Source organism: Lethenteron reissneri, chromosome 69 (genome assembly GCF_015708825.2).
Source record: "Lethenteron reissneri isolate LAM-NWPU_2019-01 chromosome 69, ASM1570882v1, whole genome shotgun sequence".
In the NCBI taxonomy this organism is placed as follows: domain Eukaryota; kingdom Metazoa; phylum Chordata; class Hyperoartia; order Petromyzontiformes; family Petromyzontidae; genus Lethenteron; species Lethenteron reissneri.
Genome location: NC_083847.1, coordinates 10,750,905 through 10,778,121, shown reverse-complemented (window position 1 = coordinate 10,778,121; position 27,217 = coordinate 10,750,905). Strand labels below are relative to the sequence as shown.

The 27,217-nt window shown below is 50.7% G+C and overlaps 1 protein-coding gene across 1 annotated transcript; it reads left to right on the top strand.

Moving 5' to 3' along the window:
- Positions 1–670: 670 nt before the first annotated feature.
- LOC133360832 (zinc finger protein 771-like) lies at positions 671–26,986 on the top strand. Its single transcript, XM_061579719.1, has 5 exons — positions 671–1,773; positions 4,125–4,244; positions 17,854–17,973; positions 23,844–24,137; positions 25,486–26,986. The coding sequence occupies exons 1-5, from the start codon at positions 1,734–1,736 to the stop codon at positions 26,178–26,180; spliced, it is 1,269 nt and encodes a 422-aa protein (XP_061435703.1). The 5' UTR covers positions 671–1,733; the 3' UTR covers positions 26,181–26,986.
- Positions 26,987–27,217: the final 231 nt, after the last annotated feature.

Here is a 27,217-nt window from a genome sequence, read left to right as displayed (position 1 = left end):
TTCCCAGAGGTTTGTTGAGACACACAGATTCAACGCTGTCGAATCATACGGTTTACCCCGCATTCTTGTACAGGGAAATTGAAATTTCAGGTCCATACGGTGTACAGCCGTTTCAGTAAAGGGAACAACAAAGGTTTGTCTGTGTATTTTTCCCTTGTGATGGGGCTTTGTAGGATGAACATTGAAATGTATAAGGGGCACGGTGTGACCAATCAGGTCTGAATTGGTCTGTAATAAGATAGGCACCGTATGCAGATTAGGGTCTTTATTTATATACATGATAGAAGATAGACGTTTCTATCTCCTGTTGTATGTGCCATGAAAGCTGCCCATGTACCACATTTCAGCTGTCTACCTTGTCACGGAAGTCGCCCAGAGGTTTGTTGAGACGCACAGATTAAGGTTTGTATTTATATACATGATAGAAGATAGACGTTTATCCTTGTTGTGTGTGTACTACAAGCTAAATATGTCGCAAATTTCAGCCGTCTTCCTTGTCGGGAAGTCGCCCTAGAGGTTTGTTGAGACGCACAGATTAAGGTTTTTATTATTATTGAGTGGGGGGGGGGGGGGTGTTCAGTACTCAAGTGAGCCGCTTTCTCCGCTATGTAGCCGCCTCCTTAGCTTGGTGGCGCGCAGCGTCTCGCCTGGGCTACATCCAGTCTACATCTAGCCTCCATCTAGCATCCATCCAGTCTACACCTACACCCAGTCCACATTCAGTCTACACCCAGTCTATATCTAGCCTCCATCTAGCATCCATCCAGTCTACATCTAGCCTCCATCAAGTATACACCCAGTCCACACCCAATAGTCTACACCCAGTAGTCTACACCATGTAGTCTACACCCTATAGTCTACACCCAGTAGTCTACACCAGTCTACAGTCAACATCTAGTCCACACCCAATCTACAGTCCACACCCAGTAGTCTACACCCAGTCTATAGTCTACATCCAGTCCACACCCAGTCTACACCCAGTCTACAGTCTACACCCAGTCTACAGCCTACACACAGTCTACACTCTACACCCAGTCCACACCCAGTCTATAGTCTACACCCACTCCACACCCAGTCTACACTCAGTCTACACCCAGTCTACACCCAGCCCACACCCAGTCTACACCAAGTGTACAGTCTACACCCAGTCTACACCCAGTCTACAGTCTACACCCAGTCTACACCCAGTCTACACCGAGTCTACACACAGTCTACACCGAGTCTACAATCTACACAGTCTACACCCAGTCTACACCCAGTCTACGTTTATACCCAGTCCACACCCAGTATATAGTCTACACTCAGTCTACATCCAATTCTACACCTAGTCCACACCCAGTAGTCTACACCCAGTCTACATCCAGTTTACACCCAGTCTACATCTAGGTTGCGTGAAGTTGCTTGAAGAAGTTGCATGAAGTCGCGTGCAGTTGCCTGAAGTTCATTGAAGTTGCTTGAAGAAGTTGCATGAAGTTCCTTGAAGCTGCGTGAAGTAGTTTGAAGTTGATCGAAGTTGCTTGACGCAGCGTGAAGTAGCGTGAAGCAATTGATCGAAGTTGCTTGACGCAGCGTGAAGTTGTGTGAAGTTGCTTGAAGTTGCGGGAAGAAGTTTCGTGAAGTTGCGTGAAGTTAATTGAAGCTGCGCCTGCCGTTCCGGGTCACGTTCCCGCGTCTTCTGTGCCCCCTGCAGAGTCGCCGGTGGCGTGAGAGCCGGGGGGGGGGGGCACCGGGGGATGGCGTTTCGACGGGATGCTGACGGCGACGACGACGACGGTGAATTTGGTGGTGGTGCTGCTGGTGCTGGTGGTGCTGCTGGTGGTGCTGCTGTTGGTGGTGCTGCTGGTGGTGGTGCTGTTGGTGGTGGTGGTGGTGCTGCTGGTGGTGGTGGTGCTGCTGGTGGTGCTGTTGGTGGTGCTGCTGATGATGGTGGTGCTGCTGGTGGTGGTGCTGCTGCTGGTGGTGGTGCTGTTGGTGGTGCTGCTGGTGGTGGTGGTGCTGCTGTTGGTGGTGCTGCTGGTGGTGCTGCTGGTGGTGGTGCTGCTGGTGGTGGTGGTGCTGCTGGTGGTGGTGCTGCTGGTGGTGGTGGTGCTGGTGGTGGTGCTGGTGGTGCTGCTGGTGGTGGTGCTGCTGGTGGTGGTGCTGCTGGTGGTGGTGGTGGTACTAGAGGTGGTGCTGGTGGTGTGGTGTGAGGGGGGGGGGGTGTGAGGGGAGCAGTGGCTCAGCCAGCGGTTTGTGCTTCCGCCACGCACTGAACTCCGGCAGAGACCCGGGTTCGATTCCCTCTCACGGTTCCCACCCGCGGCCACCATCACTAGTGACAGGCAATTATCTGAACAGGTTCCTGGGCCTGCTCCCCTAGGTCGACTCAGCTTCGAATGAGTACCTGGTGTGGCGGTGTGTATCAACACCTGTTGATAGCTTGGGTAATACATCTTTTGTACCAGATATTAATTTCTATATTTTATGTACCGTACCAAATCTGACTCGGATGTTTTGTTCTTCCAAACATCTGGCTAGATTTGGCATGGTACATAAAATGCTTAAATGAATATCTGGTACAAAAGATGTATTACCGAAGCTGTCAACAGGTGTTTACCGGATCAATTGTACTTGTGACAAATGCTATGTTGGGCAAACAGGACGAATGATCAGCAGGAGGCTAACAGAACACCAAAGAAATATAAAATACTCCCAAATACAACTGTCGGCAGCGGCAGAACACACGTGCCAACAAGGACACTCAATTGATTTTTGATAATGTTGATGCTTTGTGCGATACTAGTTACTACTGACCAAGGCTAATTAGAGAATCTATCGAAAATGAGAGAACTAAAAATATTTTTTTACCGTTCAGGTAGCTACAGACTTGGTGGTGCTTGGAAGCGAATCAATCAACAGGTCACCATATTTCAATACGGATTACAGTTGGCGGGGCTATTTTAGTACAAACAATTGACAGGAAGTATAACAACAATGGGCTTGCATAATGTGCATACATAATGTATGTTGATTACGATATAAATAACCCAAAAGGCAATGGATACCCATAGTTATTTATACGCATTTATTAATCCCCACCCACTTCGCGCAAGAAGAACACACAAGCGTTGTCATCACATCAACCCTCTATTTAAGGTACTTTAGAGGATGATTTCTCCACAAATCTGGCTGTCACCTGATGAAGCTAGTTGTAATTACTGGTGAAACGTCGTCTCAGATTGTAAATGATATGGCTTTGCTCTCCAACACACCGGTTTGCTGTACTCGTGTAGTATCAGCGGAGCGGGAGACAAGGTTTTTGAGGAGGCACCTGCTTTATTCAACACTTCAGGTTCACAGATTCTCCCTTGCTTCTCCCAAGTCGTCTAGCCTAGCCTTGACAGAACCCTGACCGTGTTACACCAACGGCGCCAACTATCTGGCCACGCAATATTTAGCGAAGACGGCAGTGACGAAGGCGGCGAATACGACAGCGACGAGTCCACTTCCTACAACCGGCAGCCACGAGCTCCCACTCTCCAATGCTTTTATGCTACCCGGCGCGGTCTGGCTCCACCCTGGCCGCGCCTGCCTTTTCGAACTCATTAGCGGGTTCCAGGGCCTTCCAGACGGGGTCTTCTATGACCCTTGCCCCAGTTCCTCTGTCCTGCCGACACACCCGCGTATATGCTCACCGGCGTGTGTACTGCTCGTCCACCGCTGGGCTATTGCTGGACAACAGACTACACTAGTAACGATTTGGCATGTTCTGATTACGTGACACACCTTACTAATTGGCTGTGTCGAGTGGTAGCGGATTTAACGATACATTTATATATTTACGAGATCTGACCCAATCAACCTGTATTATGGATGAAATTGGTCATGAAAGCCTACGTGTTAAACTGACTATACAATGCACTATAAACTACACTACTATACACTACACTATACACTAAACACGACACTATACACTACACGACTATATACTGCACTACACTGTACACTTCACTATACACTCCACTATGCACAGGTTGCAAGTAAAGGTTTAAGAACCACCGGTCTGAATTAATTATTCTTCCTGCAGTATGAAATAAGTCGAACCGATTCTCGCCGTGTCTTTTTCTTTGTTGGTTTCGGGACAGGCGATGCGGTGGAGCATTCCCCGTCGTGGCCACCGACCGTCAAGCGAGAGGCTGGCGGACACGGGGCCGGGGCTGAGACGCGGCCACGCGTGAAGGTGGAGCCACGAGAGCCGCACGACGGTGAGTGGACAACTGTGGAGTGGAATCTCTGTGGTGGAGTAGAATCTCTGTGGAGTGGACTCTCTGGAGTGGATTCTCTGTGGAATGTAATTTGTGGAGTGGATCTCTGTGGAATGGATCTCTGTGGAGTGTATTTTGTGGAGTGTATTTTGTGGAGTGGAATCTGTGGAGTAGAATCTCTGTGGAGTGGATCTCTGTGGAGTGGAATCTCTGTGGAGTGGAATTTGTGAAGTGGAATCTGTGGAGTGGATTTTTGTGGAGTGGAATCTGTGAAGTGGATCTCTGTGGAGACCCACAGGGACCCATAGAGACCCATGGAGACCCACAGAAACACACAGAAACCCATAGAGACCCATCCTTAACTCCCCTTTCCCCGTGTCTGAGACGTCTGCTAGTCGCAGGGTCAGGGGTGGGTGTCCCCATTCACCGCCCAATCTCGGGGAATGTGCAAAGCGGCTGAAGCATTAATTTTTATTGCAAGCGAGGCACAGTAGCAGCAGCGTCGTTGTGTGTTTATTAAAGACGACATCACTCACCGCAGAGAACCATAGCGGCACGTCCGCCGCCATTCTCTATGGTAGCTGGCACCACACGACAACCCTCCCGCACGTAGTCCTTGTTGGTTCTGCGGTGCCAAATGAGATGCTAACTACTTCGTCTGGTATGGAGGAGGTAGTGGGTGCGATCCAGACCCTGACGCCTGCTGCTGTATATTTGGAGTTTGCGTCTCTCTCTCTCACCATGGCTAAGAGATGTTACCTCCCTCGCCTTGCATGCATGAGGTCGTGGGTTCGATCCCGACCCTGACGTCTGCGGCTATAAGGAGTCTGCGTGTCTCTCTTTCGCCATGGCCGTGTGGATTTTTCTCCGGGTCCTTCGGTTTTTTCCCTCCACATTTAGAACCAACATCACCACGCGTTTAGAGAGTAATTTAGCTGCCACTATAAATTTCCACATGATGATGATGATAACAGCCCACTTCGCTGAGCTATCATCTGTGATGGGCCAGGGTCGCTTCTGAAAAAGACTTATGTAACTCAGTGGGTTCTTACCCCTGGTAAAATAAAAACAAGTAGGGGTTTGCGACCAATATTATCCATAATACAGATTTTTTTTTGGGTGAGATCACATAAATACAGGATGCTTCAAAATTATTTATTAAATTTCTGAGAATTTGCAACAATACCACAAGAAATGTGCCTCCGGGTTTTGGAGACCACCTGGAGAAGATTCCATGCATGTGTTTACAATGATGGTGAACAAGTGGAGACTATTTGACTTTTTGAAGCTATTAACATGCGTTTGTTATGTTACAGTGTATTATCCTATGGGGACCTCATTTGCCAGTAAAAATATGATAATTGGTTCTTTACCCTTCTATCTGGCAACAAAACTGACACCTTTTTGCAAGGAGTCATGTTTGCATAGACCGCAATACCTGCAGTCATAATACAAACAAAAGAACATAACTCTGATAATGTGCACTGTCCCTGAAGTTGATTGGTCCACACCCGAGACAGCTTTCCTTCGAGCCTAGTCTCATATGGGTTGGACCAGATGACGCCAAAAGTGCGCCTTTTGGCGTCATCTGGTCCAACCCATATGAGACTAGGCTCGAAGGAAAGCTGTCTCGGGTGTGGACCAATCAACTTCAGGGACAGTGCACATTATCAGAGTTATGTTCTTTTGTTTGTATTATGACTGCAGGTATTGCGGTCTATGCAAACATGACTCCTTGCAAAAAGGTGTCAGTTTTGTTGCCAGATAGAAGGGTAAAGAACCAATTATCAGTGTATTATCCGTTCTTTTCCATTAAAAACGATAGTCCCATATAAGTGTTAAAATATTTTTAAGCAACCTGTATATAAAAGTGTCGTTAAACCTGCCACCACCCGACACAACCATTTAGTAAGGTTTGTCACGTAAACTGAACGTGCAAATTCGTTACTGGTACAGCACACTGGTTGTGTGTTGGAGAGCAAATCCACAACATTTACAATCTGGGTACGATCTGTTGTGGTTTTGCTCTCCAACACACCGGTGCCCTGTACTAGTAACGAATTGGCATGTTCTGTTTACGTGACAAACCTTACTATACACTACCCTACACTACTATACAGTACACACTACACTACTGTACACTATACTATACACTGTGCTATACACAATTAAACACTACACTATACACTACACTTTTATACACTACACACTACACTATTTTACACTACACACTACTATACACTACACGACTATACATGACACTGCTACCCTATTCACTACTATATACTACACAGCTATACACACCACTATACACTACACTGGTATACACTACACTACTATCCACTATACTATAGACTACACTGGTATACACTACTATACATGACACTATTTACTACACTATACACTATACTAGTGAAGTACCGGTGAGGACGCTTGACGCCGAGGTTGAGGCACACGTATATTTATTTCACAATACGACAGTGGGCATATACACACTCGAGGGGGTATCGGCCCCCTCACCCGTATAACTCGGGATACACCCCTAGCTAACTCTGTCCTAGCCCCGAATCCTCCACTAATGGGCTAGGGGAGGCTAACTGGCCCGACACTGGTAAGTCGGGCCCGGTACCCGGAGTTCCAGACCAGCTCTTACAAGAGCACCGGCTCTGGCTTTCGGGACCACGCCGCTGGCTCAGTCCTGTCCGGCCCTGAAAAGGACATCGAACTAGGGGAGTCCAGGGCTCTATCTAAGACGTCTTCAGTCTTCTTCCCTTAGCTTAAACATAACTGACTCGAGCCCTTTGAACATCCCCTTTTATACCCAACCCCTCCCTGAGGGGTGGGGCCCCGGGGGATCATAACGTTCGAACCAGCCCCCCCCCCCAGGGTGTCTGGCTCGGACGTCGTAGAGGGCACCTCCTCGTGCACTTACGTAGCCCCGCCCACTGTGTTTGTTTTCCATAGGCTGCCATGCATAACGGGCCCTCTCTTTAACACCCCTACATCACCCCCCCCCCCCCGCATAGCTTGCAGCTGTCCCGGCTGCCAACATACAAAAATGACAATAAAAGTGCATTTACACCTTGACCGCGCGTGTGCCTCACTATTTTTCAACAATAACAAGAACAGCAACAAGAACACAACAAAATGCAACAGCAAGAAGAGAAAACAACCCGACGCACCCCCCCTTGAATAAATACGAATTCCGTAAAAAAACAACCTATATACAATTTGCAGGGAACCCACCATACACACAACACCAGGTGAACCCAACGTATGTACATTTCAATTGGCAGGGAACGCACCACCCACACAACACACAATGAACCCAACATATGTACATTCAATGGGCAGGGAACACACCACCCACACAACACACGATGAACACAACCTATGTACACATCTTCCGGCCTCATAACAGTCTGCGCATTTTTGCGCGCGTCCTTGCCGCGGGCCCCTCACACGGGGTAACCCCGGGTGGCGGACCGTCAGGTGGCAATTGTCCGTCCCGGAGTGAGTCCTCATCCGATGCCGCGCGACCGTCGGTATCCCCAGGAGGGGTGGTCGGGCGTGAGCCCGTCAGTCCTGATGCACCTGGAGGTGGCACGGCCGGCAAGGCATTAGGTGAGAACGACGGAGACGGACCCAATGAGTCGGTCGACCCCCCACACGTTTGGCCACGCATGTGTGAAGTGGGTTTGTGTACCGCAACGAAGGGTTTTAACCTAGAGGGGTGCACGAACCATCGCCGCTTCCCCCATTTAATGCGCACGCACTGTGGTCGCAAAACTTCGACCACCTCCACAGGGCCCCACCACGGCCGCACGAGCTTAGAGGAGGTAGCCAGTGGCACTTGGGGACAGTGCAGCCATGCCTTGTCCCCCGGCTTCCACTGTATCATGTGCGCCCGACCCAGCCTGAGGCGCTCATTCGCCTTTTGACGGAGGTCCGAGTTTAGCATTGCAGCATCCCGCGCCTCTGTTAATTTGGCCAGATTAAATTTGACGTGGTCAGCCAATTTAGTTTTCCCTTGCGGCTCGGGGATCTGCAGCTGGGCGCGAACAGGCGGGTCGGGTTCGCGACCGTACATGAGGTAAAAGGGGGAAAATCCCGTAGCTGCATGGGGTGCCATCCGGTATGCCGCCAAGACCCCTTGAATATGCAGGTCCCAGTCAGTCTGTGAGTCCGAGACCTGCTGTGACATCATTGACGTAATGGTGCGATGCAGGCGCTCGACCATCCCGTCAGTTTGCGGGTGATACGGGGAGGTACGAATTTTCTTCGTGCCTAGGAGGTCACAGACTTGTTTGAGTAATTTACCGGAAAAATTTCTGCCCTGGTCGGTCAGCAGCCGCTCCGGAGCACCTTTGTCCAGGACGTATCCCTGAACAAAGGCCTCCACGATGGCTGCTGCCGACTGGTTGGCAAGGGGCCAGGCCATAGGCCAGCGTGTAAAATACTCGACACCAGTCAACAAATACCTATTGCCCCTGGGGGTGGCGGGAAATGGGCCCAAAATGTCCAGCGCGACAAGCTCATTTATTCTGGACACTTTGATCGATTGCAAGGGCGGGTTAGACTCCCGCGCCGGCGGTTTCCGTTGCGCACACCGAGGGCATGATCCCAATAGACCCCCAACATCCCTCGTCATGCCAGGCCAAAAAAAATAAAGTTGTAGCAGTGCAAGAGTCTTTTGGGTCCCCAGGTGTAATAGGCGCTCATGCGCGGCCCACACCACCTTGCCTCGCAACCCAGAAGGGACCACCAGCCGATATCGCTGGGATTTCCCGTCCCAATGCATCAGCAGACCTTGCACCATTTCCCATGCATCCGAATCACCCTTCACACGCTCAGCACCCCCGACGCGACGACGCCACCCGAGGAGGGAGGTATCCTCCATCTGGAGGCGCCCCCATTCAGTGACGGGCATCGTCGGTGGCTGCCAAAACCGGAACCGATGCGTCCCCTGAAGGCCTGCAACGTCCCGACCCCAGGAGGCATGCACATTCCGAGGTGGTTGGCATGCGCGACAGAGCGTCCGCATTCGTATGGCGAACGCCCTTACGGTAGGTGGTTTCAAAATCAAAGTCCTGGAGAACCTCCAACCATCGAGACAACTGTCCCGATGGTTGTTGAACTCGCAGGGCATACTGTAGTGCCGCATGATCTGTGCGGACGGTGAAATGCCGACCGTACAGATATGGGCGATACTGTTGGATGAAATAGACAATTGCCAACAGTTCCCTACGGGTGACACAATATCTTTGCTCCGCAGGAGACAACACCCGACTACCGTACGCGACCACCCGTTCCACGCCATCAACCACCTGGGAAAGCACACCCCCAATACCCGTGTTGCTCGCATCGGTGTCAAGCAAAAAGGGCTTAGAAAAATCGGGGTAAACCAAGGGAGGGGCTTTTACCAGGGCGTCCCGAAGGGAGCAGAAAGCAGCCTCCTCCTCTTGACCCCAGTGGAACCGAACCCCTTTAGATGTTAAAGCGTGCAGGGGTTTGGCAATTGTCGCAAAATCAGCGACGAACCGTCGGTAATACGACGCGAACCCAATGAAACTCCTGACCTCTCCCACCGAGGTGGGAGTCGGCCAGGAGCTGACACACTGCGTTTTGGCGGGATCGGTAGCAATACCTGAGCGTCCCACGATGTGCCCCAAATAACGCACCGAATCGCACAACAAATGGCATTTTTGGGGTTTGAATTTCAAATTAGCAGCCCGCATCTTTAGGAAAACCGCCCGCAACCTCTGGAGATGTTCGTCAAAAGTTTTACCAAAGACGATAACGTCATCCAAATAAATGAGGCACGACTCCCATTGCAATCCAGCCAAAACCAATTCCATCAAACGCTGGAAAGTTGCCGGCGCTGAGTGTAAGCCCATCGGCAACCGGTTGAATTGGAACAGGCCGTGCGGTGTACGGAAAGCAGTTTTAGGCTTTGAATCATCGTCCAGAGGAAGCTGCCAGAATCCCGAAAGTAAATCGAGTGTGGAAAAGAATCGCGCTCCCGCCAAGGCGTCCAGCGATTCATCCATCCGAGGGAGCGGGTATGCGTCGGCAACCGAAATTTTGTTAAGGCGCCGAAAATCAACGGAAAACCGCAACGATCCGTCCTGCTTTTTAACCAGGACGATCGGCGCTCCCCAAGGGCTGGTGGAAGGAGAAATGATGTCGGCGGCCAACATGTCATCAATAGCCGATTTGACATGGTCCTTTTCGGCGGGACTCAACCGAAACGGATTTTGGCGAATTGGCGCGCTGTCACCCGTGTCAATATGGTGACGCAGCAGGTGAGTACAACCCAAATCGTATTTATTCCGACTAAAAACGTCGGAAAATTCCCGCAGTAGTGTTTTAAGTTGTTGACGCTCTGAATCTGACAGGTCCGTCGATCCCGCACAAAGCGCCTCGAGCCACCCTTCATCGCTGTCCGAATGCGGTCGCGGCGCAGGGACAACGCTGACGTGATTTGCGACGGTTTCCTCACATGGCACCGGCGTTGCGTGAGCAAGCACGGTTCCCTGTGGGACCACCACCGTCTGCGAGCCCACATTGAGGACCGCGATGAAGGGTTCACCGTCCCCTCTTACTATGGTCTGGGCCGGAAGTAAATGAGGTCCACTAATCCCGGCCCTAGACGGCCCCAGCAGAACCCCTTGGGCCGCAATACCCTTAGCGAAGGGTCGCCGAAGTTTCAAGGGAATCAACATTTGTGCCCCCGGAGGGACGCGCACCGTTCTCTCTACGAATGCCGGCACCGTCGCGAACGCCGTCCGAGTCGTAACGGGTGATGGCAAAAACGCCATGCGTCTGCCCGACGGGAGCTCAATGCATCCCTGGTCGATTAATATCCTAATCGGCATTTTGGCCAGGAAGTCCGTCCCCAGCAAGCACGGAACCGCCAGCGAGGAGGAAACAAAAATCGGCCCAGACAATTTAATTTCTCCAACACAAATTTGGGCCCGAATTTGTCCGATGATGCCAAGTGAGCCCCCGTTAGCCGCATAGAATGGTACGTTAACAGGCATCAAAGGACGGCTCTGGACAGGGAGAATATTGTATATTAACTCCGAAATAATGGTCGCCGATGCTCCCGTATCGACCAGGATGCGCACTTCAACCCCGTCGATGTGCCCCACAACGGCCGACGACCCCGACGATGCGGCTACCACACGATCGGCCAGCACGGACCACTGGCCGGGTTCGATATGAGTACCCAGAGTGGTGCGTGATGGTGCGATGGTGCGCGATATCGGCCCCCCTCTCGTTGCGGTGTTTGAGTGCGTGACGGGCGTGTGCGTGGGCCAAACATGTGGGGTGCCGCGACTCGCCGGGTTATGATGGTGGAGCTTGTGATGAGGCCCGTCGTCCCGTTGAGGTGTCGTCCCGCGCTGACGAGGAGAGCGGCACCCCGAGGCGACGTGGCCCCGGACGCCGCAGTTAAAACACCGCGGGAGCGCCGTCGGAGGTGACGGATGGTCGGAACGGCCCAACCCGTCCCGGCCCGACCGTGCTCCCGTCGCCTGTTGCCGTCGGTGGTCGACGGCGTAGAGCTCCTCCGTCGGAAGGGTGGCTGCAGCCACCGCACGCCCTGCCGATGCCCTGCTGGCTTTCCGCCGGAGCGACAGGAGGTTTGCGTGGAGGAGCCGCGCCGCCTGGAGCGATGTCATTTCCGCGTCCTCCTGCGCGACGACAGCGATGTCAAGGTCGTCTGCCAGGAGGAGGATTTTCTCCGTGACCATAGCATCCACGCCGTCGTCGTCCATACGAGGGAAGGCCGACTTAGCCATCGCCAGGAGGCTCGTCCGGTATGCTAGGGGCGACTCCTTCTCACCCCGCTTGCGGTCGTAAAATTGCTGTCGGCATTCGGCTGATGGTCCATAGACCCCGCCCAGCAGCTGTAGCGCCATCGGTAACGTAGACCGCTTCTCTCTCGGCGCCGATGTGAGTGCGGCGAGCGCGTCGCCGTCGAGGAGCGCCGGCAGCGCGCAGAGAGCCTCCTCATCGGACCATTTCGCCATCTCCTGATGGGCGAGGAAACGTCGGCGAAACCCGGCCCAGTCTCCCTCCGCGCCGATGAACTCCTTCAGCGGGGGCAGTCTCTGATGAAGCGCAGCGGTTGTTGTAGACTCCCGCAGGCAGATGTCACCACCACTCGGCTGTGCGTCGGTGCGAACGGCCGATGGGATCGCCTGTCGCGGTTGTGATGACGCACCCTCCGGCGGCGATGACGCTGCAGCTCCAGCGACGGCGATGTCGGAGCGGATGTTCAGGCTGGCCACGCCCTGAACAGCTGTAGCGTCGATGGCGGGAATTTCAAATTCGGACTGCTCCGAAATGGCGGGAAGGCGCCCTGGTCGTTGGCTCGCCTCGCCCCGTGTTGGATCACCGGCCCCCAATCGCGTGATGGTCTCCAGCGTGGCGGCAGCGGCATACAGCAGCTCCGCCAGCCTCCCGTGAGCCAGCCGTAACGCGTCTGACTGCGGCCCCTCTTCATTTCGATGCCCCGGTAAGGAGGCGTCAGGCCCCGGCTGCACCATGTCTTGTGGAGCCGTCTCGGGCTCGACGATCTCGGCAGTGTCTTCCTCCTGCGGTACTTTTGCCCGCGCTGTTTTCCGCGTGTCCATGTTCGAATTACTTCTGACACCAGTTGAAGTACCGGTGAGGACGCTTGACGCCGAGGTTGAGGCACACGTATATTTATTTCACAATACGACAGTGGGCATATACACACTCGAGGGGGTATCGGCCCCCTCACCCGTATAACTCGGGATACACCCCTAGCTAACTCTGTCCTAGCCCCGAATCCTCCACTAATGGGCTAGGGGAGGCTAACTGGCCCGACACTGGTAAGTCGGGGCCGGTACCCGGAGTTTCAGACCAGCTCTTACAAGAGCACCGGCTCTGGCTTTCGGGACCACGCCGCTGGCTCAGTCCTGTCCGGCCCTGAAAAGGACATCGAACTAGGGGAGTCCAGGGCTCTATCTAAGACGTCTTCAGTCTTCTTCCCTTAGCTTAAACATAACTGACTCGAGCCCTTTGAACATCCCCTTTTATACCCAACCCCTCCCTGAGGGGTGGGGCCCCGGGGGATCATAACGTTCGAACCAGCCCCCCCCCCAGGGTGTCTGGCTCGGACGTCGTAGAGGGCACCTCCTCGTGCACTTACGTAGCCCCGCCCACTGTGTTTGTTTTCCATAGGCTGCCATGCATAACGGGCCCTCTCTTTAACACCCCTACACTAGTATGCACTATGCTACTATATACTCTCCACTACTATACATAACACTACAGTATGCTATACAATACTACACACAACACTACTATATAACACACTTCTGTACACTACACTATACACTGCACTGCTATACACTACACCACTATACTACTGTAGTGTCATTGAATTGGAGACGAGGTTTGTAGGAGGCACCTTTGATTTAGAACATTCACGGTTTCGTCTGCACACTCTCTGCAGTCGCTTAGCCGACCTATACACAACACTAGCCGTCTATAACACAGATGGCGCTGACTGAGACAGCCAACTGCTATCTAGAAGCGCAATATCGAGCGAAGACGGTGGCGATGACGGCGACGAGACGACAGTAACGACGAGACAAATCCAATCCCAGAACCAGCAGCCTCGAGCTCCCGCTCTCGGCTCCTTTTATCCTACCAGCGCGGCCTGACTCAGCCCTGGCCGCGCCTCCCTTGTCGAACCCACTAGCAGGTTCCAGGGGCTTTCAGATGGGGTCCTTCGTGACCCTTTCCCCATTCCTACGGCTTGCCAACACACCCATGCACACGTTCACCAGCGTGTGTACTGTCTGTCCACCACAGTTGCCGCTGCTGTCCACCAGCCGACACTATTACACTATGCTACATTGAGAACTAATGGCTTTAGAACTCCTTGTTGTGTTTAGTTTGTTGTCCTTCCACCACCCACACCTCCGATTAGCTACGGTTGGCTACGTACGATTCGAAAGAAGTTCAACATACACAGATACACACATGCGCATACACGCCATTCATCACTAAGTGGAGGTGACGTCGCCACGGCACTTGTGCCAGGCTATGTGCACGTTAAGGCCTTAACCTACGCCCACACAAACACACAAACATATGCCGACACAACAGAAAATAAAGACAAATATCCCCCATATAACCTGTAACAGACTGTTGGTGCAAGTGCTGTCTAGCAAGAACCTTTGAAGGCCGGCATGGCACGTGAGGGGGTCGGTGGCTAGCACCACGCCCGACCACCTTTGTCTTCCTAGTGGCGATGTTTACTACACACCGCACCAGGAAACGTATTTGAGGCTGAGTCGACTGAGAGGAGGCCCTGGACCGATTCAGATAACACTGGTCTACAATTTTTTAGACGTCATCTGCTTCAGAGATGAAATGTGCTGTTTATTATCGATGTTTACGTGCTTAATTCAAATATGACAATTAAAACAACTGATTGGTTTCTGTTCCCAAGATATTCAAGTTTTTACATTTTTAGTCTTTGTATATTGTGTAGATAATAGAGTTTGACTCATAAATTGTAAACATAGGTCTTTTCATGTGTTTATCGTTGCTTTACATGATAACATGTCACTTTTACTTTTTCATGTAACACTTTAAAAATCATCAAAATGGTTAAAAAATGAAAGGTATTATGAAACAAAAGGCAAAAAACTACTATCAAACCTTAGTAATTGGCTGTGTCGGTTGGTGGCGGGTTTAACGATACATTTACAGTGAGGGAAAAAAGTATTTGATCCCCTGATGATTTTGTACGTTTGCCCGCTGACAAAGAAATGATCAGTCTATAATTTTAATGGTAGGTTTTTTTGAACAGTGAGAGACAGAATAACAACAAAAACATCCAGAAAAACGCATGTCAAAAATGTTATAAATTGATTTGGATTTTAACGAGGGAAATAAGTATTTAACCCCTCTGCAAAACATGACTTAGTACTTGGTGGCAAAACCCTTGTTGGCAATCACAGAGGTCAGACGTTTCTTGTAGTTGGCCACCAGGTTCGCACAAATCTCAGGAGGGATTTTGTCCCACTCCCCTTTGCAGATCTTCTCCAAGTCATTAAGGTTTCGAGGCTGACGTTTGGCAACTCGAACCTTCAGCTCCCTCCACAGATTTTCTATAGGATTAAGGTCTGGAGACTGGCTAGGCCACTCCAGGACCTTAATATGCTTCTTCTTGAGCCACTCCTTTGTTGCCTTGACCGTGTGTTTTGGGTCATTGTCATGCTGGAATACCCATCCACGACCCATTTTCAATGCCCTGGCTGAGGGAAGGAGGTTCTCACCCAAGATTTGACGGTACATGGCCCCGTCCATCGTCCCTTTGATGCAGTGAAGTTGTCCTGTCCCCTTAGCAGAAAAACATCCCCAAAGCATAATGTTTCCACCTCCATGTTTGACGGTGGGGATGGTGTTCTTGGGGTCATAGGCAGCATTCCTCTTCTTCCAAACACGGCGAGTTGAGTTGATGCCAAAGAGCTCCATTTTGGTCTCATCTGACCACAACATTTTCATCCAGTTGTCCTCTGAATCATTCAGATGTTCATTGGCAAACTTCAGACGGGCATGTATATGTGCTTTCTTGAGCAGGGGGACCTTGCGGGCGCTGCATGATTTCAGTCCTTCACGGCGTAGTGTGTTACCAACTGTTTTCTTCGTGACTATGGTCCCAGCTGCCTTGAGATCATTGACAAGATCCTCCCGTGTAGTTCTGGGCTGATTCCTCACCGTTCTCATGATCATTGCAACTCCACGAGGTGAGATCTTGCATGGAGCCCCAGGCCGAGGGAGATTGACAGTTTATTTGTGTTTCTTCCATTTGCGAATAATCGCACCAACTGTTATCACCTTAATTCTAGATTTGAAGCTTTCGTGACTGCAAGGATTCATATTCTTAGGTTTTTTCGGTAAAGTCACGTAGGTAAAACATCAAAATTAATGAAAATAAAATAAAAATCACGACGTTTCGGAGGCAACACAAGTCTCCGTCATCAGGTGGGACCGTCACAGCCGGATTAGCTGCATCAAGTGAGGCAATGATTCAAGATGTAATCCCTTAAAAGCCAGTTGAGGGGGGAGGAGAGGGGGGGGGGAGCTCATCAGAATGTGGTAGCCAATGAATGGAACGTATCGGGAGGGAGGGGGGCGGGGCTCAAAGACGGCACGGAGTGCGACGTACATCGCATCGGGAGGGGGAGGGGGGCGGGGCCAAAAGGATGGACGACGGCTTGGACGCGGTTGCTGCTGCACACGCCAACGCATGATATCATGTGCATCAGGCCTCCCCTCCCCCTCTCTGTCCAATGCATTGGCGTGTGCAGCAGCAACCGCGTCCAAGCCGTCATCCATCCTTTTGGCCCCGCCCCCTCCCCCTCCCGATGCGTTGTACGTGGCACTCCGTGCCGTCTTTGAGCCCCGCCCCCCTCCCTCCCGATACGTTCCATTCATTGGCTACCACATTCTGATGAGCTCCCCCCCCTCTCCTCCCCCCTCAACTGGCTTTTAAGGGATTACATCTTGAATCATTGCCTCACTTGATGCAGCTAATCCGGCTGTGACGGTCCCACCTGATGACGGAGACTTGTGTTGCCTCCGAAACGTCGTGATTATTTTATTTTCATTAATTTTGATGTTTTACCTACGTGACTTTACCGAAAAAACCTAAGAATATGTTGTCACCTTCTCACCAAGCTGCTTGGCGATGGTCTTGTAGCCCATTCCAGCCTTGTGTAGGTCTACAATCTTGTCCCTGACATCCTTGGAGAGCTCTTTGGTCTTGGCCATGGTGGAGAGTTTGGAATCTGATTGATTGATTGCTTCTGTGAACAGGTGTCTTTTATACAGGTAACAAGCTGAGATTAGGAGCACTCCCTTTAAGAGTGTGCTCCTAATCTCGGCTCGTTACCTGTATAAAAGACACATGGGAGCCAAAAATCTTTCTGTTTGAGAGGGGGTCAAATACTTACTTCCATTATTAAAATGCAAATCAATTTATAACATTTTTGACATGCGTTTTTCTGGATGTTGTTGTTGTTATTCTGTCTCTCACTGTTCAAATAAACATGCCATTAAAATTATAGACTGATAATTTCTTTGTCAGTGGGGAAACGTACAAAATCAGCAGGGGATCAAATACTTTTTTCCCTCACTGTATATATTTATGAGATCTAACCTTAACAACCTGTATTATGGATGATATTGGTCGTGAAAGCCTACGTGTTAAACTGACTATACAATGCACTATACACTACTATACAGTATACTACTATACACTACACTGTACACGACACTACTATACACTACACTGTACACTACACGACTATACACTATACTATACACTACACTAAACACGACACTATACACTACACTACTATATTACTATACACTACACTATACACTACGCGACTATATACTACACTACACTGAACACTACACTATACACTCCACTATGCACAGGCTGCAAGGAAAGGTTTAAGAACCACCGGTCTGAATTAATTATTCCTCCTACAGTATGAAATAAGTCGAACCGATTCTTGCCGTGTCTTTTCCTTTGTTGCTTTCGGGACAGGCGATGCGGTGGAGCATTTCCCGTCGTGGCCACCGACTGTCAAGCGAGAGGCTGGCGGACACGAGGCCGGGGCTGAGACGCGGCCACGCGTGAAGGTGGAGCCACGAGAGTCGCACGACGGTGAGTGGACAACTGTGGAGTGGAATCTCTGTGGTGGAGTGGAATCTCTGGAGCGGAATCTCTGTGGAGTGGAATCTCTGGAGTGGAATCTCTGTGGAATGGAATCTGTGTGGAATGGAATCTGTGGAATGGAATCTGTGGAGTGGATATTTGTGGAGTGGAATCTCTGGAGTGGAATCTTTGTGGAGTGGAATCTCTGTGGAGTGGAATCTGCGTGTATTGGTATCTCTGTGGAGTGGAATCTCTGTGGAATGGAATCTCTGTGGAATGGAATCTGTGGAGTGGATCTCTGTGGAATGGATCTCTGTGGAGTGTATTTTGTGGAGTGGATCTCTGGAGTGGATATCTGTGGAGTGGAATTTGTGAAGTGTAATCTGTGGAGTGGAATATCTGTGGAGTGGATTTTTGTGGAGTAGAATCTGTGGAGTGGAATCTGTGGAGTGGAATCTGTGGAGTGGAATCTGTGGAGTGGAATCTGTGGAGTGGAATCTCTGTGGAGTGGAATCTGTGGAGTAGAATCTCTGTGGAGTGGATCTCTGTGGAGTGGAATCTCTGTGGAGACCCACAGGGACCCATAGCGACCCACGGAGGCCCCCAAAAACACACTGAAACCCATAGAGACCCATCCTTAACTCCCCTTTCCTCTTGTCCGAGACGTCTGCTAGTCAGTGACTTCAATGTCCGAGTTGGTCATGATGATGGCACCTGGTTGGAGTGATTGGAAGGCATGGGCCAGATCAGCTCAATAACAATGGTAACAGGCTGTTACATTTTTGTGCTGCCCATGGGCTTGTAATTACCAACACGCTGTTCCGGCATCGGCGCATCCACACAACATCATGGATGCATGCCGGGTCCAAGCAAGAACATCTGCTGGACTACATAGTGACGGACCAGCGGATGCGAGCCCATGTCCTTGACACCAGGACCTACCGTGGAGCTAATCTGCCCTTTGACCATCGACTTGTCATCTGTAAGATGCACCTGCCATTCTTCCACTCCGGTGGTGGGTGTACACCCAGGACCCCATTTCAACCTAAGGTGGCCTGGTCTCAGCTAGCTGATGGAAGTTACGAGCGAGAATTTCATCATCGCTTGCGGCTGGGGTTAGCATTGTCCCCCACTTCCCCTGATGTCGAGGGTAAATGGGCGAGATTTAGGACTGTGACACATGCAGCTGCAATGGCTGCTTTGGGTACGCGGACCAGACCTCCCCAGAGACTCTGGCTGACATAGGTGTTCGGGATGGTTGAGAAAAAGCGACAGGCCCACTATAGTCGTGTACAGCATCCCACGTCAGAGAATGAGGAGGCTTACCGAAGCCTTCGCACGGAGGTTTGGAGAGCTGTGAGGTGCTGCAAGGATTGGTGGTGGTCGTGGTTTGCTGAGGAGATGGAGTCTGCCTCAATGGCCCACGATCAAATATCCCTATTTACCTCCATCAAAAAAGTAACCTGCAGCGCCACACCTATTACCATCATTAAGGGAAAGAACGGTGATCCAATCTCAGACCCCCAGGAACAGGTTTGCAGATTTGCTGAGCATATCTGTGAGGTCCTGGGGGAGGGGAAATCCCTCAGCCTGGAAAACATCATGGGACAAAGTGGGGATGACCCTGCTGAGGCTACGGTGCCTCAAATATTGGAGGAGGAAGTCACCCCCTGTGAGTGGCTGGCTGAGGTGCCATCTGTTGAGGAAGTACTAAGGGCGACCCAGAGTTTGAGACCAGGAAAGGCACCGGGCAGAGATGATCTCCCAAGTGAAATGCTGAGGGAGGGTGGCGTTTGTACACAGATTGCCCTACAGGACATCATAAACAGTCCGGGCCACTAGACGGGTTCTGCAGGATTGGAAGGACGCCCTGGTGGTCCCCCTCTTTAAGAAGGGGAACCGCACATACTGTAACAACTACAGGGGCACCTCAGTGTGCCGGGTAAGGTCCTGGCAAGGATTATTCAACATCGCCTTGCCAGGCACGCTGAGGAGAGGCTTGCGGAGCCCCAATGTGGTTTCAGGAAAGGGCGGTCCTGCACAGATGCCATATTTTCTGTCTGTCTGCTACAGCAGAGGTGTAGGGAATTCCAACAAGACCTACATCTCTGCTTTATTGATCTGGTCAAGGCCTATGATGCCATCAGTAGGCCTGGGCTCTGGGTTGTTCTTTGTGCTTTCGGAGTCCCTGACCCTCTGCTCACGCTCATTAAGGACGTTCATGACGGTGAGCAGGCCCAGGTAAAACTACATGGCCGGGAGTCAGAGCCATTCCTTGTACACCTTGGGGTGCGACGGGGATGTCCTCTGGTTCCCACATTATTTAACATCTATTTCGACCACTTAGTTCCTGAAGCCTTCAGTAGCTGTACCAGAGGAATTTCCATCTGGTGCAGATACAATAGGAGGCTGATCGATGCCCGGGTACGGTCAAGGGATGGCTCTCTCTTGGTCAACCACGTTATGTATGCCAATGACCTGGTAATTGTGGCTCACTCAGAGGAGGAGTTGGAGGTGCTGCTGCTGAAACTGGAGTATGCCACTAAGAGGTGGGACCTTACCATCACCCCCACCAAAACGAAGCACCTGCCTGGGTATTTTGTACCATCGGGCACTCCACCCCCACAACTCCCAATCGGTGATGGGGCATTTGTGGAGAGAGTGGAGAGATCCTCAAACCTGGGTGTGTGCTCATGACCGGCTCCGGTTTAACAGCAGAGGTCTCACTCTGAATCAGTCGAATGGCATTATCTTTTCATCAGTTGCGTAACGCTGTGTGGAAGCTACCTGGTCTGTCGCTCCGCACGAAGCTTCGGGTCTTCTCAGCCACAGTCATTCCATCCCTTCTCTATGCTTGCGAAACGTAGACCTCCCTAATAGAACATCTTCACTGGTTAGAAATATTTAGGCTGGCCTGCCTACGATCAATCCTGGGTTTAACTCGGCTGGATTGTGTGAGGAGCTCACAAATCCTCGAAAGATCTGGACAAAGTCCCATTGGTGGGCTACTATGGCAGGCAAGACTGCATTGTCTGGGCTATGTAGCCCGCATTCCCAATCACCGCATGCCCAAACAGCTTTTGTTCGGCCAGATTGAGGGGGCTAAACGGGCGCGACATGGGCTAGAGAAGAGGGAGTGATGTGGTACAGGAGGATGTGGAGCTGAGTGGACTTGCCGATGACTGGTACCAGCGGTGTACAGATCGGCCTCTGTGGAGGAGGCTCGTGAAGGATGCTACTGGGCAGTTGGAGGCAGTCGCCCTCTAACAACAACGGAGGGCGTAGGAGCGACGCTCACAACAACGAGCAGAGCGCCGGGTGGCTAAAGCACAGAAAGTTGGCACAGTAGGGGGTACAGGTGGTGCATCAACCAGTCATCTCAGTCAGTCAAACCGTGGCACCTGGGTCTGCCCCGTGACTTCCTGCCAGCGAGCGCTCGACACTTCACGTGGCCTCAAGGTGCACATAGCCTGGCACAAGCGTCGTAGTGACGTCACCGCCACTTAGTGGCGAATAGCGGTTGTTGTTGTTGTAAGTGTGTGTAGGTCGATGTGTGTGTCTGTCTTTTTCGCCCGGGCAACACCGGGTACTTCCTGCTAGTGTATATATAAGTACATATTTTAGTCCTTATTCAGTGTCTACTCGACGCTTCTTGGCTTGTCTCTTGTAGTCATTAAATTGAGCATCTCTTCACTGTCCAGCAATAGTCTGCAAGCATTGATGGGCTCGATTTTCCCTGATAGCGTTTCTCCATTGTTGAAATGTCTTTAACAATTTCCTTTTTCTGTTCAACCACTGGTGAAGATTTGTTGCACAAGTGTTGCAGCACATGTGTATGGCTCCCATCCTGTCCTGATCTCCAAATTTGCAGCCAAAATAAAGGTTCTAGATTTGAAGCTTTCGTGACTGCAAGGATTCATACTCTTAGGTTCTTTCGGTAAAGTCACGTAGGTAAAAATAATAATAATAAAAAATAAATAAATGAAAATAACTCAATTCAATCACGACGTTTCGGAAGCAACACAAGCCTCCGTCATCAGTTGTAACTGCTCCAGTAAAATTACTGTAGCGTGTGAAGAAAGCTATTCAAGACACGTTTTTTTTAATATATAGGGTGCTGGGCAGGGAGGAGCCAATGAGTGGGGGGGAGATAACCATCTCGGTGCTTGTACACTGCAAGTACGGTGCTTGTACACTGCAAGTACGGTGCTTGTACACTGCAAGTACGGTGCTTGTACACTGCATGTATGGTACTTGTACACTGCATGTACGGCTCCTCCCTGCCCAGCACCCTATATATAAAAAATACGTGTCTTGAATAGCTTTCTTCACACGCTACAGTAATTTTACTGGAGCAGTTTCACCTGATGACAGAGGCTTGTGTTGCTTCCGAAACGTCGTGATTTAATTTAGTTATTTTCTTTTTATTCTTTGAACCTACGTGACTTTACCGAAAGAACCTAAGAGTACAAAATAAAGGTGATAGGCTTTCTTAACCATCATGGTTATACTGTGCTTTTGTGATGCACTTCACCACAAACATAACAGAAGTTATCTGCTTTGTTCACACAAGTACGAGGCATCTCTGCTCACTTTGGCTAAACAGAAATGTGTCCCTTTGCAAAATCAAATACTGACAAATAAGAGAGCACCACACTGTATGATTTCTAGAGCTGATATAGGGCATCTTTTTCAGCAGAGGGATGTAAGCCTAGTTATGATTACATCATCCATGACTTCTAGGAATATCATGATGCAATTCATATAATGTATGATGCAATACCAGGTTCAGATTGCATCATTCATCATTTTGCTCAAAAAGCAATTACTGTCCAAACCCAGTCATAGATTTATTCATAGATTCAGTCAAATTTGTATTTTAGTAATTTCTGGTTTAAATTGAGATCCCTTCCCTTTGTAATGTTCTTGAAGGAGACGGAGACTTCTTAGAGGCCATACGCTTTTATTCACCATTACTTACTACACCTAACACAAGGGGTATACGGTCCCCTTACCCGTTATCCTGAGGAGTTACAGACTCCGGACTTGCCGGCTATCTCCCCCACTAGCCTAGTATCCTCCGGCTGGGACCTAGGGGAGGCACACTGACCCGCCGCTGGCCCGGCGGGTCCCCGACCTCTGGTCCCTCAAGACCTTCGCCCTCACAAGGGCGGGAAGGCTGGGAGCCAGGGTCCTATCCAGGACCTATCTCCCCTGACCACTGGTTACACTGAGCCCCAGCCCTGACAAGGGCTGGAAGGCTTGGTCCAGGGTCCTAGCTGTCTTCGGCCGACTTGGGTCTTCGTGTAGCAGAACTAACCAAGAGCTCTCAGCGCTCCGGCTTTTATACCTGTTCGTGGCCGGGTTAACCAATCCCCGGCCACCTCTTGGACCCCTCCGATTGGTCCTTTCCAATCTGGCGTTTGGATCCTACCTCACCCCATTTGACCCTAACTGTTTGATTGAGCGGGAGAACCTTGTTTACCAACTGCTCTCTCACAGCTTGCGAACAGCGAGTAGTTATCACCACTACACCTTTATAACTCACTTATTCTCGACCATTCCCAAGTCAAGGATCGTATATACTGACCCAGTAGCATATCTTGAAAACTAGAGCCAATCAACAATTTCTAGCATCATTTTCATTCTCAGTGAACCAGAATTAGTAAAGTTGGACTACATTTATTTCGGAAGCATTTTGGCTGTAGACCAGTGTAATTGTCGCTGGTGTTGGCCGTGAGTGGGAATCCACCTCGGGTCACCAGGTTTATAGTGCAGCGTAGTGCTGACTGCTACGCTACCCTCTGGGGTATGTTTCCGCAGAGCTGAACATTCATGAGGATGTTTTTCATATTGTTCACCCCCTCTTCCCCCCCCAGTTCTAGGAGCTCACGTTCAGATTAAAGAAGAGGACCTTCTGGGTGAACACCGTGACCTTCACATTAAACAGGAGAAGGAGGAGGTGGTGGAGGTGAAGGTTGAGGGTGACGATGAAGACGATGAAGAAGAAGAGGAGGAGGCTTTGGACGACCGCATGCGGCGCGACAAATCCTTTCCATGGCCTGGAGAGCCGTTAGCGTCCTGTCGGGAGCTGGCGGCTTCGTCAGATGTGGCGGAGATCGAAGTGACCTTGGAAGAGGAGGAGGACGGCAATGGTGTTGGTGCTGGTGGTGGTAAGGAGCGAGTGTGAGTCTGTGTGTGTTTGTGTGTGGGGGAGCGGTAGTGTAGCGGTTTGCGTGCTGCGCTTACATTTAAAAAACTACATGTGTAACGGGTCCCGAGACACTTGTAGATGTAACTTCTTTATTACAATACAACACTCCAACAGTACTCCAACTCTCCAACAGTCCTGCTACTCTGTTACAGCCTAGGTACACAGCCTAGCTACACAGCCTAGATACTCTACTCTGGCTACGCTCCGGAACTCGCCCTCACAAGGTCGTAGAGTCGGGAGTTCCAGAGTCCCAGCACTGGCTCTCACAGCATCCCAGGGTCTTCAGATGACTGGTCGTGGGTCTTGGGTCTTGAGTTACAACTGGGCCCTGATCGTCCAGGGAGCTCTCCTTTTATGCCTGGTCCAACGAGGGGTGGGGCCGTGTGCGCCACCAGACATCCCACAGAGCACACACAGCCCCCCCCCCCCCCCGTTGGTGGCGCCAAAAAGGCTTAAGCGCCTGGGAACCCAACGCCTGGCGCCCAGAGGCTTAATAGTCTGGACCCCCTGGGAACCCAGCGCCTGGCGCCCAGAGCCCCCAGCAGCCCCTCCCTTCTTATGTCACTACACATGTAAGCACTCTGTATATACACTTGGCTTTTTGGCAGAACTCATCGGGCTACTTTTTGCAGCCCTTGGTCTGTTACAGGTCAGTGTGTAGTAGGTTAAACGTTCCACTATATACAGGCCAAGGTATACAACACTCGAAGGGGTATCGGCCCCTTCACCCGTCTAACAGGGAGATCCCACAATCTCTATCCCAGCTAGCCTACTCCCAGGTCCTCCACTACAGAGCTAGGGGAGGCTAGCTGACCAGCTCTGGCCAAGCTGGGATTACGGCACCCTGAGTCCCCAGACCGTCTTTTACAAGAACATCAGTTCTGGGCTCTCGGGGCCATGCCACTGGCTTGCCCTGGTCGGTCCTTAGAAGGACGGCGATCCCCTGTACTAAACCTTTAAATTGTTATTTTAAAAAAATCAGGAGGGGTTTCGGCGTCTCGAGATGGCAAGCGGTGGTTTTCACGTCGCATCCAAAAATACATGGTTTTCAAAAAACATGTTAACACTTGTATAGGACTATCGTTTTTAATGGGAAAAGAATGGATAATACACCGTAACATGATAACAAATGTATGTTAATATCTTCAAAAAGTCAGAGTCTCCACTTGTTCGCTATCATTGTCAACACATGCCTAGAATATTCTCCAGGTAGTCTCCAGAGCTCGGAGGAACATTTCTCATGGTATTTTTGCAAATTCTAAAAAGTGTAAAATAAAAATTTGTCAATTTCTATTTGTGTGATACAGCGACACTGCTGGAAGGCGAACAGCAGCAGGGGCTCTCGGCCACAGTTCGCGGCAAGGCGCTCCTCAACAAGAAACTTCAATTGCCAGCGCAGGGCAGCAGCAACTGCAAGGGGTTAAAATGCTCATCGGAACCGAAGCGCCACGCGAGGGCTCTCACTGGCGAGAGGCCGCACATCTGCGGCGTGTGCGGAAAGGGCTTCGCCGCGTCGTCGAACCTCAGGAGCCACGCGAGGGTCCACACGGGCGACAGGCCGCACGCATGCCCTGTGTGCGGCGCGGCTTTCGCCCGCCCGTGGGACCTCAGGGGCCACGCAAGAATGCACACGGGCGAGAGGCCGCACGTCTGTGCCGTGTGTGGCAAGGGCTTCGCGCTGTCGTCGAACCTCAGGTGCCACATGAGGATCCACACCGGCGACAGGCCGCACGAGTGTGCCGTGTGTGGCAAGGGCTTCATCCGCCCTTCGGCCCTGGCCAACCACGTGAGGACGCACACGGGCGAGAGGCCGCACGTCTGCCCAGAGTGCGGGATGGCATTTTTCCACGCCTACGTCCTCAGGAGCCACGCGATAATCCACACGGGGGAGCACCCGTACCAGTGCTTGGTGTGCGGCAAGGCCTTCGCACGCCCGTCGAATCTCAGAAGCCACGCGAAGATCCACACCCGGGCGGGAGAGAAGCCTCCACAAGTGTCGTGAGTGCGGGGAAGGCTTTTTTAGTTTCGACCCGTCGAATCTCAGAAACCATACAAAGATCAACACTTGGGTGGGGCAAAACCCCAATAAGTGTCGTGGGTGCGGGGAAGGATTTTTTGTGCGCCCCGTGGGATCTCAGAAGCCACGCGAAGATTAACACCCGGGTGGGAGAGGAGCCCTGCACAATTGTTGTGAGAACCACAGGGCCTCTGTGCCCCCCGTGGGATCTCTGAGCTACTACATAGCTCTTTTTCAGATGCGACCTGGATGTCACAAATTATAGCTCAATGAAGTGGCTGATCAACGTATGGAAATTTATACCAGTAGCCAAATACTCTAAAACGCACGTTATTGTATGTGGAGGGAAAACTCCAAGAACACAGGCGTCAGGGTCGGGATCAAACCCATGACCTCCTGTATACAAGGCGAGGTAGTTGACATCTCCTAACCACGACGTCGCACTCAGATCACTGGTTGAACACAAGGTACATGAGCTAAATTATTGAAACAAAACTCGGAGCAGATGTTTCAAGATTCACAAATTATATAAAAATAAGTATTTAAAATATTAGAACAACTTAAGATGCACGATTGTATAAATTGGTATACATTGCAAAACGTAATCATTGTGAATAATGTAAACATTTAACTGAACCAGATAAGAAGGTACAAATAAAAATCATCCAGTATTTATTGCATGAAATAATTACGATTATTTACGATTATTTCATGAAGGTATGCCATTAATTTGAACGCAAGTAAAAGTGTCGCTTTAATCAGAATGGTAATAAACTCACATTTTGAATCAATCGTGAGACTGAAATATGTTTTATTAACTGTTTTATTTTGACAGGTAGGGCCCACTTTGCAGAAGCGATCTGGCTATCACAAATGATAACTCAATGAAGTGGCTTTTCATTTGAAAATGTATAGCAGCCAAATACTTGGATTTTTTTTTAATGTGGAGCTAAAAACTGGAGGACCCAGAGAAAATTCCACACGACCACGGGGAGAACACACACACTCCAAATATACAGCAG